The following is a 16771-nucleotide window of genomic DNA, read 5'->3' as shown; positions in this document are numbered from 1 at the left end:
AAAAAAACATTCACGTGTATTATCAGAGGAAACAGTATCACCTCCAATACGTTAGAGGGCGTTGTGGAACTGACAACCCACATGCAGCGCCTCCCGGTACACGTCATGCCAACTGGAGTTTTTATGTTTTGCGCATGCGCGCCTGCAACTCCTTCGCTACGCGGGTCTGAAAAGAGGCTACAGAAGGTAACCATCTCTTCTTATATTTTCTTGGTTTCCTCGTCAAATTGCACTTTTAACTCGACATTGACACTTTATAACCAGACACTAAAACATGGTTTGACGTCTGATAGCGCTATTAGTGTAACCGTCTTGTTTTATATGGAAATGGGCTCGTGTGGTCTGGTCCACGTATGCGTCTTTGACGATCTGCTGGATGCTAGCGAGCTGAACTTTGATTGAACGGACAGAAAATGGTTTATTATCTTTTATTATTATTATTATTATTTTTAGGAATTGTAGTCAAATATAACAATTGGACCAAGTTGTAGCGATTACTGTATTTAGATTTTCTTTTCAGTCCCGTTGTAAACACAGCAGTGACTCAATATTCGCTCGTAACTACATTTATGTGCATAACTGCATATACCACCTTTTTAATAAAATACTACCACATTTAACATTTGTACTACGGGTTACATGCTAACAGCACTACTGTGTGACTGTACCCTTCAGAATGATGATAAAGTTGACTCAAATGCATTTAAACATGAGAACTGTCTCTTACTAACCAGATGCTGAAGATGCTGCACATCTTTTTGGTCCTGGCGCTGCTCGCCCTGGGCTCTGGAGAAGAGGGCGCTCGTCTGCTGGCGTCCAAGTCCTTGCTCAACCGCTACGCCGTGGAAGGCCGAGACCTGACCCTGCAATATAACATTTACAACGTGGGCTCCAGGTGGGAACGTGTCTTATGACGTGTGCAATATTCTACCAATTGATTAATTATTGAGCTCTATTTAACGGTACATATTAAAATAAAAACAATATGTGTTGTCTTCCAGTGCCGCTCTGGAGGTGGAGCTGTCAGACGATTCTTTCCCCCCTGAGGACTTTGGAATTGTTTCGGGAATGCTGAACGTAAAATGGGACAGGATAGCGCCGTATCCTTGAAGCCGAGTGTCTATTTTGGAGTTTGTTGCTAACAGCGTCGACAAATCTATGATGACAGCTCACCAAACACACCTCCATGTTCCCGCTTCCAGTAGGATTCACACTGACTGACACTCGTTTAACTGTCATCTTTGTTTTGTTTTTTTGTCCTCACTGGATGCATCTGTACAGAAGCACCACTGAGAGAGTTATTATAGGGAAAGGTTATATTTCCTCGCATTTTTGGCTGCACATCTTATAGTTTAATAACATCCATCTATGTATTTATTTATATATGTCTCAAATTTAAATAAAAATGTTAATTAGTGTTAGAGTTGAGCTCCTCATACTACGTCTGTTGTCAACCTTGACTTGGGGGACGTTCAGAGCCAGCAACGTGTCCCACACCGTTGTGCTGCGCCCCCTGAAGGCCGGCTACTTCAACTTCACCTCGGCTTCTGTCAGCTACCTGGCTCAGGAGGGCGGACAAGTTGTGGTAAGAATATTTTACATTTGAATTAAATTGATTGCAAAAGTTGACAGTGAAGTGACAGACTTGCTGCCCACCTTTTTTATAGGTGGGATACACCAGCGCCCCCGGCCAGGGAGGCATCCTGGCTCAGAGGGAGTTTGACCGCCGCTTTTCCCCGCATTATGTAAGACAAACACACACGCGCGCACACTTTGTGGTCTCTCCCTGCTCACCTGTTTTGTTTTTTTTAGCTGGACTGGGCCGCCTTCGGTGTGATGACTCTCCCCTCCATCGGCATCCCGCTCCTGCTCTGGTACTCCAGCAAGAAGAAGTATGACTCGCCTAAGGCAAAGAAGAACTGAGGGGGCAGGGGGGGGGATAAATACACCTTTTTGGGTTTCAGACTGGAGGGTCTGTAAGGGGTTAAGTTGGCGCAGGAGGTCTGACAAGCTTAATAACCCATATTGGGGGGTGGAAGGTGTGCCAGTGATTCAATGTCTGCAGGAAGATGTAAGCAAACTGGTTCTTCATGAGAGAATTACTGTGGCAGTTACTACTGTTTGTAACTGTATGTTGAACTCAGTTTTGAAGTTGTTAGACTTCAGTATCAATAAAAACACGTTTTTTTTTTTTTTTACTAAACCTGGATCTGATTCGTTTCATTTGTTCACTCTTTTTTTATTGACCTTTATTGAGAGGCACATTGGTGACATTCACTCATCTAAACTGCATGTGTGTTTTTAAATACAAAATCCACTTAACTCGTATACACAAACAGTTCTTTTATTATACACTATGCTACTAGTTTGTTGTTACAGTTAGTTGTCAGGGCTTTTTTAAACATAGTTTAGACACAAATAGCTTTAAATAACAATATATTGTAGTGTACAATTATGTTTTTAACCATAATCCACTTAAAACATGTTTTGATGCCACCGATTCCTATCGGTTTATAAAATGTAAGCCTTATATTACTAGGTACACTATACAGAATAGCTAATGATTGTTTAAATATATATTTTTCCTAATATGGTGTACATTTGGTGATTTTATTGTGGTAATAGTTTTAAAATGTATTAATGTAAATGTGTCATTTTATTTAATGTTTCCTTTGTTAAAATATAGGCTGTTGAGCAATTTTTCAACAGTAAAAAGTTACTATTTTGTCCAGAATGAATTTGATAACTTCATTATTTTTTATGTCTAATTAATACCTTTAAAAACAAAAGTTTTCACTTGCTGTCGACAGAAGATGACATCACTCGTGTTGAGGAAGTAGGTAACGTCCAATCATGGCTCACCTGTTTTCTGGGTTTAGTCGGTAAACAGACAGGCGATGTCGTCTTCAGTTGACAGCAAGAGGCAAAATTAGTTCTTAAATGTATTAATTGTTCGTGAAAAATAATGGTTATCAGATTCATTCTGGACCAAAATATTAACTTTTTACCGCGGAAAATGGCTCAATGGGTAAAGTATCATTTTAATATTGCGCTTTCTTTGAAGTAGTTCCGGTTTTATTTTGAAAGCGCACGTCGTTCTTTCATGCGCTCTTGACATACATACATACATACATAAATAAACAAACAAATAAATAAATACAATGACGCGTTCGTAGGTGAAATCTTGCCAGCAAAAAGAAGGAAACTGAGCGGGCCTCAACATTCTCTTAGTGGGAGGTGTCGTGCTCGTCGTTCGGAACCAAAAAGTCCCGTCTCGCGTGACGACATTTCGGACATGACATCAGCGACGTGCGAGTCGTTTCCGGATTCTCAGCCTACGTTGTTGTTCAACGTCGCGAGGTTGACACTCCGCGACCATTCACACGGGAACCCAGCCGAGAGCAACACACCTCCCGCCGGGTGAGTAAGCTCCCTTTCTCCGCATGCCAGCACTCGGTGTTCTGTTCGCCACTTTATATTTTTTGCACGATCCATGTTTGCATTAGTCTTGTGATTTAAAGTCAAGCGCTCTTATTTATATAGCGCCCATTTCCTCGACATGTCACAACAGGTTGACATGTACAAGATGGACACGTTGAGACGCTACTTACAAATATTTGTATATTTTACTTTTAAACGTTTATCAGCATAAAGAGTGTCAGTGTTACATTATATAGCTCATACATAAACGTCACAATGGCTGCTTGTTCATCAGCCATATAGACTCCCCCGAAATACATATTTTCTTAACATTTTTTATGACAGTTGATGCCAAACAAAGCATTACTGAGGTAATTGAAAAGGTTTGTGTTTAACGAATAAAATATGACTATTATTAAAACTGCATGTGGGGATGACACCTGCTTTTTGATACCAAATCCTCCAAAAATGGACCCCGAAAGCGAAAAATGAGACTTTTTTTTTTTTGTGTCCTGTTATGATAGACATGTCCAGCCAATTACATGTTGATAGCTGAAACTGGTGTGGTGGGCTCTTTTTATTTTATTTTATTTTTCAAACTTTTGTAGCACTTGCTGGCAAATCCACAAAATGAAGATTTGAAGAGTGGATTATGCACACACAAAAAGAAAAAAGTTCATTATTCAGAATTAGCTGTCTGTTTAATACCTGCTTCTTCCATTTGGACAAATTCCCAAGTTGGGAGACCAAACTCTTCGACTTCCTTTAGTTTTGGGCTCGGGTCTCTGTGGCCATTTCATGTGTCCTGTTATGATAAAAAAAAAAAAAAAAGTCCACCCAAATTTGTTATCAATGCACAGATACACTCATTAAGATTCAACACTGCGCTAATGATGATTTGGAAGGACAGTGGAAATGACAGCCTGCTCATTATAGTTTGACGGGTTCACAGCAGGGGTGCCACATGCCAACGCCAGGAGGCCGGCCCGCTACGGTCAAGTGGGCGGCATTATTCTGCTCAATGTGATGCTGGTGTGAAAACAGGAGTTCGGAAAGACGTTCTCATCACAATTTATATAAAAATGGTAACAAAAAAAAAACAAAAAAAAAACACAATTTCTGTAGCCAATTAATCGAGTTTATAGCTTGTGTAATTATAATTAAAAAGAAGATATTTAAAATTGTATACTATTTGTTGGATTTATTATAACAATAATTATTACTTGTAATAAGCGGCACTGCATCGTCACTTAATTGTCAGGGGAAAAAAAAAAAGGTTGATGCAATAAAACAAAAGGAATTCAGTGACTAACGCATCATGCTTTCAAATGGCTGCTCGCTCGTCATTCCCTGGAGACTGGCCACGCCTTAACTTGCTGGAGAACATGCCAGATAGAAAAACAAAAACATGAGAAAAGTTTGAAAGTGAATGCTTTGGAGAGGTGGAGACTCGCGGTTAGAATAACATTACAAGCCTGAAGTGAAAGTAATGAGGCCGTCACGGTGCGCTGCGCTGTCATTCCGGGTTCAATGAATATCCTGTCCAATTGTGGCCTAATACAAGTACAGCTTAGTTGGTTTAACTGTCGCTGCGTGTCGCAAACAGGGAAGTGGGACAGAAAGTGGAAGTTATGTGCCGCCATCAAGCATCTGGATTGTTTTAATGGAGATTTTTAAGGCCTTTTAAGGCAATATACACACAATAGACAAAACTAATACCTGGACCTATCATAATGCAAAATACATTTTTATTTGATTAATCGTTGGGATAATTGGTGGAACTCAGTTTCAGGTTTTAATATTTTAACAGGATTTCAAAAATAAAATTTTGATATCCAAATTAACCATTTTTGTTCTATTCTGGAATGCAAATACGTGAATTCTAATAAGCGACAAAAAAAAACCCAATTATTTTTATTTACTTTTTGTAGCTTTTTTTTTAACAACAATATTTTAATATTTTAACAAGATTTCAAAAATAAATAAATAATAATAAATGTATTTTTTGTTATCTAAATATATATATTTTTGTATTCTGGAATGTAAATATGCGAATTCTAATAATCTACATAAAAAACGTTTTTTTTTTAATTTACATTTTTTTTATTAGCTTTTCTTTAAAAAAACAAACACATGTGGAAGCTCATGGGTATCAATAATAACGTACAGAAAATATTTAGTGTAATTGTGTCCTAAACGTGTTTGTGCCTTTTTTTTTCAGGCGCCGACACGGTGGATGATCATGCACCATTTAGGGTTCAACACAAATTAAGCGTCCACGGCCAAAGAAGAAGAAAGAAGCCGTGCCAAGTGAATCGACATGGCCATGTTCAAGCCTGACAACGTGGCGGACTTGTACGAAATTGGAGAAGTACTCGGGAGGTACGGATAGGGACACCGATTTCATTTTAAAATGTTAAAGCTCAAAACATAAGGGGCCCACAAACGTAGCCTTGTGGGATTCCATTAAGTCATTTGTTCTACCTCAAGTTTGGCCTTCTCCGTAACTTCTCAGCGGCCATTTTGGTGAGGTCCGCCAGGTCCGCGAACTGGCCACGGGGACGTACTGGGCAGGCAAGTTCGTGAAGCTGCGCAAGACCTCGTGCAGCCTTCTGGGCCTGGAACGGAGCCGCGTGGAGCAGGAGGTGGAGGTGATCCAGGCCCTGCAGCACCCAAACATCGTGACCCTTAAGGACGTCTTCGAGAGCCGCTCGGAGGTGGTGCTCATCCTGGAGATGTGAGTTGGACCGCGTCTGCAATGGTAATACCTTTCCATGACAACCTTTCAAATAGAAAAGTCAGAATATCACACTCACCGCATTCCAGCGTGAGCGGCGGCGAGCTGTTTGACTTCATCGCCGAGAAGGAGATGCTGATGGAGGACGAGGCCATCGAGTTCATGACGCAGATCCTGGACGGGCTGGGCTTCATGCACAGCAAGAACATCGGACACTTTGACCTCAAGGTATAGCACGTTCGGGACGTGTGCGGACGGGCAGCTGCGCGCATAAGCATTAATTGACCTCATGGTGTCGCCATTCAGCCAGAAAACATCATGCTGTCGGACAAAAAGTCGCCGCATCCCCAAATCAAACTCATCGACTTTGGCCTCGCCCACCATTTTGTCCCCGGGGAGGAGTACAAGAGCACCAGTGGAACCCCTCAGTATATCGGTCAGCTTCACTCATTCGTGTACTTTTGCATTTGAATCTTGCCACACACACACACAAAAAAAAAATCTTTAAACCTTGTGTTAGTACTGAATTGAAAGCTTTGCTAACTTTAGCCTGGCTTTGTTTAATCCGTCTTTAATGGTGTCACTCTTAATTGGATTACAAGCTTGCTACTCAAGATGGATGCGACACCATTTTTCCACCAGTGATTGAAATACTTTACCAAAAATGTAAAACGCAAGCTTGGAAAGTGCTCAGGATTGTGGATTCAATTTTGAAAATGAGAATTTGATTACATTTCAACAAAATTCAACATTTTATAGTGTAAGTCAGATTCTTTGCTTACCACAAGAGGGAGCCTGCACACCACACTTTTGAGACCCACGAGTTTAACTTGAACCTGCAGCTACCAAGTACAGTCATCTCCATCGTGGGGGTTATGTCATGTTCCTGACCATGCCCGCAATGAGTGAAATCCGTGATATAGAAATACGCTATTTGCATAAATATTCTCTTGGGATGTTTTTATAGCATTTACGGCACTTGTTTAAAAAAAAAAGAAGAAAAGTTTTTTCATGTATTGAGAGCAAGAGCAATGGATTGTAAACAAATCCTGAGTGCTTTTAAAATAAACATACGTTCCTTTCTGTCGGCGTAGAATGCAGGATTGAAGAGGATTTACCATTTTTAATCAACAAAAACTAAGCTGGACTTGAATTATTTCCTGTTTTCATTTCTTTCTAATTTAGTGTAAAAAAAAAAGGTGTGCTGCCATCTAGTGGCTAGTGGAGTTTCACTTCAAATAAACATTTTGACTCAAGTTGTTCGTTAACACTTGTCCCATTGTGTCCAGCCCCGGAGGTGATCAACAGCGAACCCCTGGGCACTGCGGCCGATATGTGGTGATTATGCCGCGTACTTCCTGTCCTTGCACATTGTGTGTCCTGCACGTTGCGATTCTTGAAGCACTTTTTTCCCCCCCCTCGCCTTGATTTGACACTTTTCTCGTATTCTTTCTGTCCCCCTTCAGGAGCATCGGCGTCATTACGTACATACTGTAAGTTGCAAAAGCGCTCGGGCGCTCCTTGCATTAATCGACAACAGGATGGGTTGCGGTTTTACAGTTCTGTCCCTACGGCGTGTCCACAGCTTGAGCGGCATGTCGCCCTTCCAGGGACACACGGACGAAGACACGCTGAGGAACGTCCTGGCCATGGACTACGAGTTTGACACGCAGTGTTTCAGCACCACCAGCTCCACAGCCAAAGACTTCATCCAGAAACTCCTGGTCAAGAATCCCAGGTAGAATCTTGCGTGGAATACACTTTCATGTCCTATTTCAACCTGTATTTTGATCTTTTTTTTTTTAATGTAAATATGTCAGAAGGAAATAAAAAAATATAATAATAATACATAGTTAAAACAGTTATATAAAATTATTTATTTTTTTTACATTTTTTACCCCCACTAAGCAAATTATGTTACATAAAAAAAAAATATATATATATAATGTAAAAAAAAAAGAAGTGAAAATTACTTAAAAAAAAATTAATAATAAAAAATATATATATATTTTTTTAACATAAAGCAAGTGTGTGTGTGTTGCAGTGACAGACTGACAGCCGAGGAGTGTCTTCGTCACCCGTGGATCAAGGTCGGGGTATTCCATGTTATATTTTTCCTCTTCTGTTCAAATGTCTTTTTGCGCCGACTCATCGATACTAAACTGATCTGTTGGCAGCCCCTGACGCGCCAACAGAAAGCTAACAGGAATCGATCGTCCATCAACATGAAGAACTTCAAGAAGTTCAACGCCAGAAGGATGTGGAAGGTACATTCTACCTTTTTTTTTCTTTTCTTTAATTAAAAAAAAATAGATACGAGTATTTTCTCGTATTATAGTATTTTATATATCAAAAGTATTTTTGATACCTCCAGATGTCCTACAACATGGTTTGGATCTGCAACCGTCTGGTGCGCTTGAAACTGTTGTGCAAAGGCAGCTCAGATGCACCCGAGGTAAATATCAAGTCACTTCATTAGGTACACCTGGACTGGCTCACTGCTTAACGCCAACATTGAAATAAATGTTTATCTTTACATTTTCCTCTACATTCCTGATTTTCAACATTCCTTAACGATCATTCAAATAGTGCGCAATTTATATGTACTTCTAAACCCAATTTAGAGTTGCACGCCATCAGTGTAGTACCACGTTGCGCCACAGCATGCGGGGCAGCACTGAGCTCTACTGGAAAACAAGCTTTGCAAGAAGAAGCAGAGAGGGTCCCCCCCTCTACTGAGCTGTGGTAATAGTTGTTGTTCCCTCTGTTTTTCTTTTTTAAATGTCCTACAGAGACAATGTGAAAGCGACACGGAGGACACGGAGAGCAAACCCGCATCGTTGCTACGACGACGCCTCAGCAGCAGTTCGTAGAGTCGGCCACAGGCGGGCAGCAGCGAGCTGTGAAACGAAGGACGGACTCTTTTTACTTGGGAATCTTACTGCATTCTCACCGGATCAGGCATAAGATGGAGTCGTGTGTGTATGGGAAAGTAATGATAGCATCTACTCGTACGCATGCAAGTCCATGATCACATGATCACTCCCCGCTTGAAATGTCTGAAAATGGGAAACACAAGTGGAAAACCTTCCCTTCATTTTATGCCCTCCGAAAGCTCAATGTTGACTTTCCATTCAAAAAACATTCCTACCTCAAGTCACCTGTCATCGTCGTAGCATGGCCGCCACCACGACAGCCATTTTATTTTGTACAGCATTTATCACTAATCCTATCCTGTGTATTTCACTAATGTTATTTTTCTCATTTTCTTTCCATGTGATGATGCAAGTCGCTTCAAAAGCATGTTGCTATCTAAAATACATATATGTGATTATTTTAAGCTCACTACACATACTGTGCTTTGTTTTTTAGATGTATTTTTGTGTTAAGCTGAAATTGAATTTACAAATTATAGTTTGTATGTAAAAGTGAAACTACGTGCTACATTTGAGTTGGCAACGAGCATCCGTTAACAGTGTATATCATTTACATTGAACTCATTCACTGCCATTGACGGCTATAGACGTCAAAAATTCATTTGAACTATTTCTATTCGTTTTTTCTCCTACTTTTGTTAACAAGAGTATGAAAACCTAGACATTTTGTTTTATTGTATACATTTAGAACAGATATAAAATGTGTGATTAATCGTGAGTTAACTAGTGAAGTCATGCGATTAATTACGATTACAAATTTTAATTGCCTGATGCCCTGCATTTTTAATAATCTTTTTTTTTCTTTTTTTTAATAATAAAAAATAACTAGTGAAGTAATGCGATTAATTACAGTTAAACATTGTAATTGGCTGACGCCCCAAATTTTTAATAATCCTTTCTTCTTCTTTAAAAAAAAGACAAAATAAATTAATAATAACTAATAGAAGTAATTAAAATAAATCATATATAGCCGTCAATGGCAGCAATTGTGCCGAGTAGTGTTTTATGGTTATCATCATCACTTCCATGGCAGAATATTTTGGGTTGGACTCTGCAATCGTTGCACGTTTTGGACGTTTTACTGTACTTGCATGTGGTCTAGATCAGTGATTCTTATCGTAACATATGCAAAATAATCACTGCCCAAGTACAGTTAAGTTGCACTTAACTTTTAATTTCAATATATTTGCATTTTATTTTTATGAACTGTTTATTTTTAAACACTTATTTAGGTAACAAAAAAAAAAATGCTATAAGGAAAAAAAAGCTACATAAATGCAGTATTTTTTATTTTCCTGTTCAAATTGTGCATAGTTACAGTGGCTTAGAATAATATTAAATATACTTTTAAGAACAAAAATCCTGTCTTGTCATGTCTTCAACACTTCATTTTTGAGGTGGCACTTGGTGTCAAAAGTTTGAGAACCACTGGAAAATGATTTATCGCCGATATTTTTCCACTTTTAAATACAAGTACAGCCATGAAAAGCAAGACCTTCCTCTTGTTTTTAATATCGTTACAAAGAATTACAAAGAAAAGGTGTGACCGGGACCGAAATGAAACTGTTGTGCGAGTTTTTTGCAAATAAGGAGTGAAAGTGCAAGAAACAACATGTGGAGGAAGAGGAAGAGGAAGAGGAAGAGGAGGAGGAGGAGGGGCACATTTGAGGGGAGAAGGGCTTCCTGGGTGTTTAACTAGAAAACACAAAAGAAGTTACAAAAACAAAACAAAAAAGTTGACAATTGTCCATAAATGTAGATATTAAAATGTCAATGTCATCATGTGTGTCTTACATGGAGGTCATGTCATTGAGTGCGTGGTCCAGTTCCTCGCTGATGGCTTTGTACTTGAGCTTTTGTGCGTACAGCTCGTCTGGGAAAAGGGAACGCACCATTAGCGACGTGCGATGCTTTTACTCAACTGCGGTTCAAAGCTTTATTGGTCTAAAGCCATTACGTACATGTGAAGCTTTAAGTGACATTTTTAAAATGTCATCCAAGTGTAAAAAAATTTAATTAAATAAATAAAAGCAAGTTAATTCCTCAGTGCAATAAAACTAAGTAAAACTTTGCACGCTATGAAGGCTACTTATTTCAAAATTATTTATAAAGCACTTTAAAAACAACCATCGCTGCATACAAAGTAACAAAAAACAAAATGTCACAATTATTATAAATGTAATTAAATTGTTAATCTTTACAAAAACTGGCAAAAGTAAAATGCATAAAAAATGTGAGAATATGAAAGAATATGAAAAATGACAACATATTTTTTTTAATGTAAAATACTTTTTAAGGAAAATAAATCATACAATATTACATTAGTTTAAAAAAAATTTTGGGCAAAATGAACAAAATATATTTTTCTTTTAGCTTTATATTCTTGACAAATGTGCATGAAAATAAATAAATATGACATACTATACAGTATTAATATACAGTTTCTAATAAGTGGCAAAACAATTGTGTATAATCATACAAATAAACATGTCTACACGTCATAGATTTGATCACATTTTATCTGTAAAAATAAAATACTCTATACATTATTTAAATACAAATGATATCTGCCTTGCATTTTTTTTTGACAAAATAAAATATATGTTTGAAAAATGATTTAAAAAAAATTCTATATATGTATTGCATGACATTATATTGCTCTGAATGTTTTTTTCTTACCTTCCAGATCATCAATAGTCTTCTCCAGCTTGGCTACAGACCTCTCGGCAAACTCTGCTCTGGTCTCAGCCTGATCAACATTTTTTATCAATATTTCCATCGCTTAAAGCAATTTATTGTGAAAAACAAAACAAAAAAACGGCCTTTCTCACCTCTTTCAGTTTATCTGTCAGGATCTTGATTTCCTCCTCGTATTTGTCCTCCTTCTGAGAGTACTGTGTGGACAAATTCACTCCAATGAACGTGTGAAACCGCACACATGTTATTTTGCCGTGTAACCGTGTGTGAAATGTTGTGACTTGTGCTGGCTTATTTATTACCTTCTCCGCCCGAGCCTCTAGAGACTTCAGGTTGTTGGTGACGTTCTTCAGTTCCTCCTCCAGCTCGGCACATTTACTGGCGTGTACATTTTATTTGAACAAAAAGAAAACACCAGACACGTGTGTAAGAATAAGAGGCTACACATCTTACTACAACCCAAGTCAGATGTTCCACACACTGTCATTTCATTCACAGATTCAATTATAGAAAACAACTATTATTTTATTTTCTACTTTTCAGAAGGTACATAGTGTGCTAGTTAGCATCACCAAGCTAATTAGATAGTTTGCTAGTTAGCTACCTGAATCAGTAGGTTGTAGGAAACAAGCTAAGGAGGTAGGTAGAAAGGCAGGTATTTAAGTAGTAGATTAAATTTGTAAGTAACAAATTAACTAGGTTATAGGAAACTAACTAGATAGGTAGGTAACACGCTAACTAACTAGGTAGGTAGGTATTATAGGTAGGTAGGAATGTAGCAATCAAATAAGGTAGGTGTAAGCATGCAAACTAAGTAAGTAGGTAACTAGCTATCTTAATGGGTAGATAGGTAGGTAACTAGTTTTGCAAGGTAGGTAAGTAGCAAGCAATATTTGTAGTTAACAAGCAAAATGGGTATTTATCAGATTAACAAAGTAGTCCTTGCTAGGTAGATACTGTAGTTAAGTAGCTACCTTGTTTGGGTTGTTAAGAAGGTAACTAGCAACTAGTTAGTAGGGTGGTACTTTGGAAGGTAACGGGCTATTTTGTTAAGGAGGTAGGTAGGTATTTAGGGTTTTAGCTACTATGATAGGTAAGTAGGTAGGTAGTTAACTAGCGACTTTGCTTGGTATGTAGGCACACAAATATGGCTACCTTGAGAGGAAGGTAGGTAACAAATTAACTAGCTCGGTTGGTAGGTATGTAGGTAGACAAACAGGTAGCTACTGTAAGTTCCTATGTAGGTTGGTAACATTAGGTAGGTAGTTAGATAACTAGCTAACTTTATTTTTTATTTTTATTGATAGCAAGTTTAAAAATGGTAAAACTGTTAAGATAGAAATGAAGAAGAACTGGACAACTCACCCCTCCGCCAGCTCCGCTCTCTCCTCCGTACGCTCCAGCTCGCCTTCCACGATCACCAGCTTACGAGCCACCTGCGCCATCACGACACTCCCCCAGTTAGCGTCTCACCTCCCCGCGGGAAGTCCTGAATGCGACACAGGAAGTGCGACTCACCTCCTCGTACTTGCGGTCCGAGTCCTCCGCGATGTGCTTGGCCTCCTTCAGCTGGATCTCCTGCAGCTCCATCTTCTCCTCGTCCTTCAGGGCCCGGTTTTCGATCACCTTCATGCCCCTGCGCACAAAAAAAGTCGAGTTTAATCATTTATTATTTGTGTATAGTGCTATTTTGCATCTTTTGTGACGTCATGCTCGCGTGTTGTTTATGCTAGCATGCTCGCTAATCCGATTGTCAACGTGGTTTGTTTGTGTTGAATAATTTAACTAAGGAACAAGGTCACCTTTGGGTGTTTAAATACACAATATTTAATGATCTTTTGTTTTGTTGACTGTATTGAAAAGGAGACTTTTCTTCTTCTTCTTCTTCTTTTACCTTTCGCTCTCATCGGCCGCTTTCTCGGCCTCCTCCAGCTTCTGCAGAGCGGTGGCCAGCCTCTCCTGAGCTCGGTCCAACTCTTCCTCCACCAGCTGGATGCGCCTGTTCAGCGAGGCCACCTCTGCCTCGGCCTGCGCACACGCACACGCACAAATTGTACAGGCTGAGTCACGCAAAACGGTACGAAGAAGTGTCACTGACTGCTCAGCGGCATGGTAACAATACAATTGTACATTTTTCACAAATACTGTAAAATGCATATTTATTACTTTACTTTAGATCTTATACACAATTAATATATAATATATAAATCTCATGCGGAGACTTTTTATCTCTACTGCATTTGGCTGCAGATGAGGCAGACTGTCGGCTCATTTAGCATTCTACGCTATCAGGTAGCGCTCACACAGGCTTGTGCCTAAAAAGGAGCGGGGCCATTGTTAAGCTACGAGTCGAGGTTTAGCGGCTGACATCATGGCCCAAGCAGGGGCCCTGAATCCCCTCGACAGCTGTGTGTGTGTGTGTTGGGAGGGGGGGAAAAAAAGGGGGGGGGTCCATCCAGAGCATGAGGAGAATGGAATGCACAGTGTGGCTTGATGAGGCTTGATTTACACTGGTGGCTTTTATCAGGCGATATGACCATATTAGAAAGTGTTGGCTTGCTTTGATTGAGTGAAAAACAACCAATTGCGTGTGAGGGTCACTCACGTCAGCGGCCTTCTTGTCGGCCACCTCCAGCTTCTCCTGAGCATCCTTCAGCGCCTCAGAGTATTTGTCCAGCTCGTCCTCCGTCCCTTTCAGCTTCTTCTGCATCTGCAGGAGCTCGTCCTCATGCTGTAGAGAGAGAAAACCACAGGCGGCCATTTTTGTAGTTTTTAGCGCATTTGCGGCAGGAGCAGCAAATTAGCAGCCCACCTGTTTGCTTCTGTCCTCCGCCGCTTTCTTGTCGGCCTCCGCCTGCTCGGCCTGGTCCAGAGCGTTCTCCTTGTCCAGCTTGAGCATCAGCATTTTCTTCTTGATGGCCTCCATTTTGGTTCACTCTGGGTTTTTTTTTTCTTTAGCAAAGGTGACGGCGAGATGAGAAGGAAAACGGACGGACAGAAGGACAGGACGACGGATGCCCAAGGCTGGCGACGAGGATGAGACACCAAACTCTGACCAAGATGGAGGGCAGACTTTTATATGGGGGGCCGAGGAGGGGGACGCCCCCAATTTGGGATCATCCCCGTGGACGCACCCTCCGTTTGGACACACCCTGATTTACAGCATCCTGTTCTTCTCCTTTAACGCAGTGTTTTTTTTTATTTAATTTGCAGACATTTTGTCCCTTTTATTAAATTAATTTTAAAATGTGACTGAACTCAATTTGTAATTTAACTTTGTTTTTGTACGTATGCATGTTACAATGCATATTTAGTAAAAATAATAGTCAGTTTAATTAGTTTTGCTTTTTATTTTAATGTAAGTGTAAATGTTAAATGCTAATTTCTGACTTTTTCATTTTAATTATTTTTTACACTCTTCCTGCATCCTGCTTTAATAATATATTAAAAAATATCAAAGATTAAAAAAAAAAATCATTTAATATTTTAACGCAAGCTTAAGTGTAAAAGCTAAATGTTAATTTCAGATTTTTTCATTTTAATCTAAATTTGTTGTCACACTTCCCGCTTTCCTAATTTAATAGATATACAAATAATAATAATTTTGATTTTTACATACTTTTTTCCAGCATTAAATTAGCAATTACATTTTAATGTATTAAATGTTATTAATCCACATTGTGATGTGCTCAAGGATTTTTTTTTCTCACTATTGCCCCCCACCCTCGTCTTTCAAGCCACCCCTGGATGTGTTTTTTTTTTTTTTTTTACTGAATTGATGTACTTATTTTATATGAAATTATTTGTATTAATTTAAATGTAATTGAATATATTATTTAATTCTAATTATAAATCCCATTTGAAATTGTAATTGATTTTCATTTTCATTTCGATTCCATTCTGAATTCTCAATACATTTTTACTTCAATTGCCCCCCTGGTTAACTTTCATTGGATGAAAAACTATTTTCTTTCAAATTTGTCAATTTCTCCCAAGATAGTCTTCCGATTGAATGCAATTTGATTGGAAATTTGCCCACACCCGCGCTGCCAATTTTTCATCCCAACCCGCCCCATCTTCAGTCTTCTCTTGTCGAAATAAGAAAAGGTTACTGTGTGCGTGTGCTTAATCCTGAGTAATGCTACTAGTTTAGCGCGTTGACTCACAGCTGTTGGCGGCGTCAAGTGAGCACCGGTCTGTTCTAATCTGGTGTGACACTCAGTGAGTTTGCACTGCCACATACTGTAATGCCGCAGCCCCGCCGCTCGCTCTCTGACTCAACGTCAACAACATGTCCGACACCAGCCGACAAACTTGAGGGAGATAGAGTGTGCGTGCATGTGTGACAAACTGTGTGTGTGTGTGTTTGTGTGTGAGAGTGCTCTAAAGTGACTTCACTTCCTGCTTGTTATAAACACTAAATACTAAAATCCAGGCATGATTTCCTGACATTTTTGTTGTCAAATCACTTCCCCTGTTGAGTCACATGACACGGGGGAGTGAAAATTACTAATTTTCACTTAGAAGTGTGCTCACTTTTGTTGCCAGGAGTTTAAGCGATAAATGCCTGCATTTAGAGTTAAACAAAATCAATCCAAATCTGTTCAAAATGTACAATTAAAAAGACAATAACATATTTTTTCTAGGTTTTGATACTCTTGTTAACATAAAAGTAGAATTTTTTTTAACTAATAGAAATATGGCTGCATCTTTTAGTCATTGCTAGTCATTTCAGAATAATTCACAATATTGAGTTAAAATTAAAAAAGATGTACTGTACTGTAAAAAATGAGTGACATTGATTTGTGTTGAGGTCATTTTCTGCTACTAGATGGCATAATTGCATTGTAAGACATTGGTGACAGCTCAGTACATTTTTATTTTCATATTAATCTCATCTTTAACATGAAGTAATTTATGAAATTCTGTAAATTTTTAAAATTGTAAAATACGCCTTTACAAATATATGCATTATTATTAA

General features: G+C 39.0%; 3 protein-coding genes across 4 annotated transcripts; 2 read left to right on the top strand and 1 right to left on the bottom strand.

Annotated features, from left to right (window-relative positions):
• The first annotated feature begins 115 nt into the window (after positions 1-115).
• On the top strand, positions 116-2203 carry ssr2 (signal sequence receptor, beta). Its single transcript, XM_086062832.1, has 6 exons — positions 116-186; positions 735-895; positions 1002-1100; positions 1477-1585; positions 1668-1745; positions 1813-2203. Exons 1-6 carry the CDS (start codon positions 124-126, stop codon positions 1921-1923), a joined length of 621 nt encoding a protein of 206 aa, XP_085918958.1. The 5' UTR covers positions 116-123; the 3' UTR covers positions 1924-2203.
• A 1099-nt stretch (positions 2204-3302) lies between these two features.
• Positions 3303-10447, top strand: LOC147157535 (death-associated protein kinase 2). Its single transcript, XM_086062579.1, has 12 exons — positions 3303-3420; positions 5642-5802; positions 5936-6157; positions 6247-6385; positions 6464-6593; positions 7447-7495; positions 7624-7650; positions 7743-7895; positions 8202-8247; positions 8335-8424; positions 8532-8612; positions 8950-10447. Exons 2-12 carry the CDS (start codon positions 5741-5743, stop codon positions 9028-9030), a joined length of 1080 nt encoding a protein of 359 aa, XP_085918705.1. The 5' UTR covers positions 3303-3420; positions 5642-5740; the 3' UTR covers positions 9031-10447.
• A 138-nt stretch (positions 10448-10585) lies between these two features.
• LOC147157534 (tropomyosin alpha-1 chain-like) lies at positions 10586-14856 on the bottom strand. Of its 2 annotated transcripts, XM_086062583.1 has the most exons (10): positions 14603-14855; positions 14396-14521; positions 13685-13818; positions 13309-13426; positions 13156-13226; positions 12093-12168; positions 11925-11987; positions 11773-11842; positions 10888-10966; positions 10586-10788 (listed from the first exon to the last, which is right to left on the bottom strand). In XM_086062583.1, the coding sequence occupies exons 1-10, from the start codon at positions 14714-14716 to the stop codon at positions 10785-10787; spliced, it is 855 nt and encodes a 284-aa protein (XP_085918709.1). In that variant the 5' UTR covers positions 14717-14855; the 3' UTR covers positions 10586-10784. The 2 variants fall into 2 exon arrangements, with proteins under 2 accessions (XP_085918709.1, XP_085918710.1); XM_086062584.1 differs by lacking the exon at positions 10586-10788 and having other exon boundaries at positions 10884-10966; positions 14603-14856.
• Between the last annotated feature and the right edge of the window lie 1915 nt (positions 14857-16771).

Source organism: Leptonotus elevatus, chromosome 19, assembly GCF_054856555.1.
Source record: "Leptonotus elevatus isolate MCC_2025b chromosome 19, RoL_Lele_1.0, whole genome shotgun sequence".
NCBI lineage: Eukaryota > Metazoa > Chordata > Actinopteri > Syngnathiformes > Syngnathidae > Leptonotus > Leptonotus elevatus.
This window is presented reverse-complemented; position numbering and strand designations above follow the sequence as displayed.

Excerpts from the sequence above, each read along its gene's own strand:
- ssr2 (XM_086062832.1), top strand. The coding sequence starts at position 124 with ATGTTTTGCGCATGCGCGCCTGCAACTCCTTCGCTACGCGGGTCTGAA. Across the intron at positions 896-1,001 it reads ATTTACAACGTGGGCTCCAG|TGCCGCTCTGGAGGTGGAGC; the intron begins GTGGGAACGTGT and ends GTTGTCTTCCAG. Across the intron at positions 1,586-1,667 it reads AGGAGGGCGGACAAGTTGTG|GTGGGATACACCAGCGCCCC; the intron begins GTAAGAATATTT and ends CCTTTTTTATAG.
- LOC147157535 (XM_086062579.1), top strand. The coding sequence starts at position 5,741 with ATGGCCATGTTCAAGCCTGACAACGTGGCGGACTTGTACGAAATTGGA. Across the intron at positions 8,425-8,531 it reads ACGCCAGAAGGATGTGGAAG|ATGTCCTACAACATGGTTTG; the intron begins GTACATTCTACC and ends TGATACCTCCAG. Across the intron at positions 8,613-8,949 it reads GCAGCTCAGATGCACCCGAG|AGACAATGTGAAAGCGACAC; the intron begins GTAAATATCAAG and ends AATGTCCTACAG.
- LOC147157534 (XM_086062584.1), bottom strand. The coding sequence starts at position 14,716 with ATGGAGGCCATCAAGAAGAAAATGCTGATGCTCAAGCTGGACAAGGAG. Across the intron at positions 13,819-14,395 it reads CCGACAAGAAGGCCGCTGAC|GCCGAGGCAGAGGTGGCCTC; the intron begins GTGAGTGACCCT and ends GCGTGTGCGCAG. Across the intron at positions 10,967-11,772 it reads GACTATTGATGATCTGGAAG|ACGAGCTGTACGCACAAAAG; the intron begins GTAAGAAAAAAA and ends CCCTTTTCCCAG.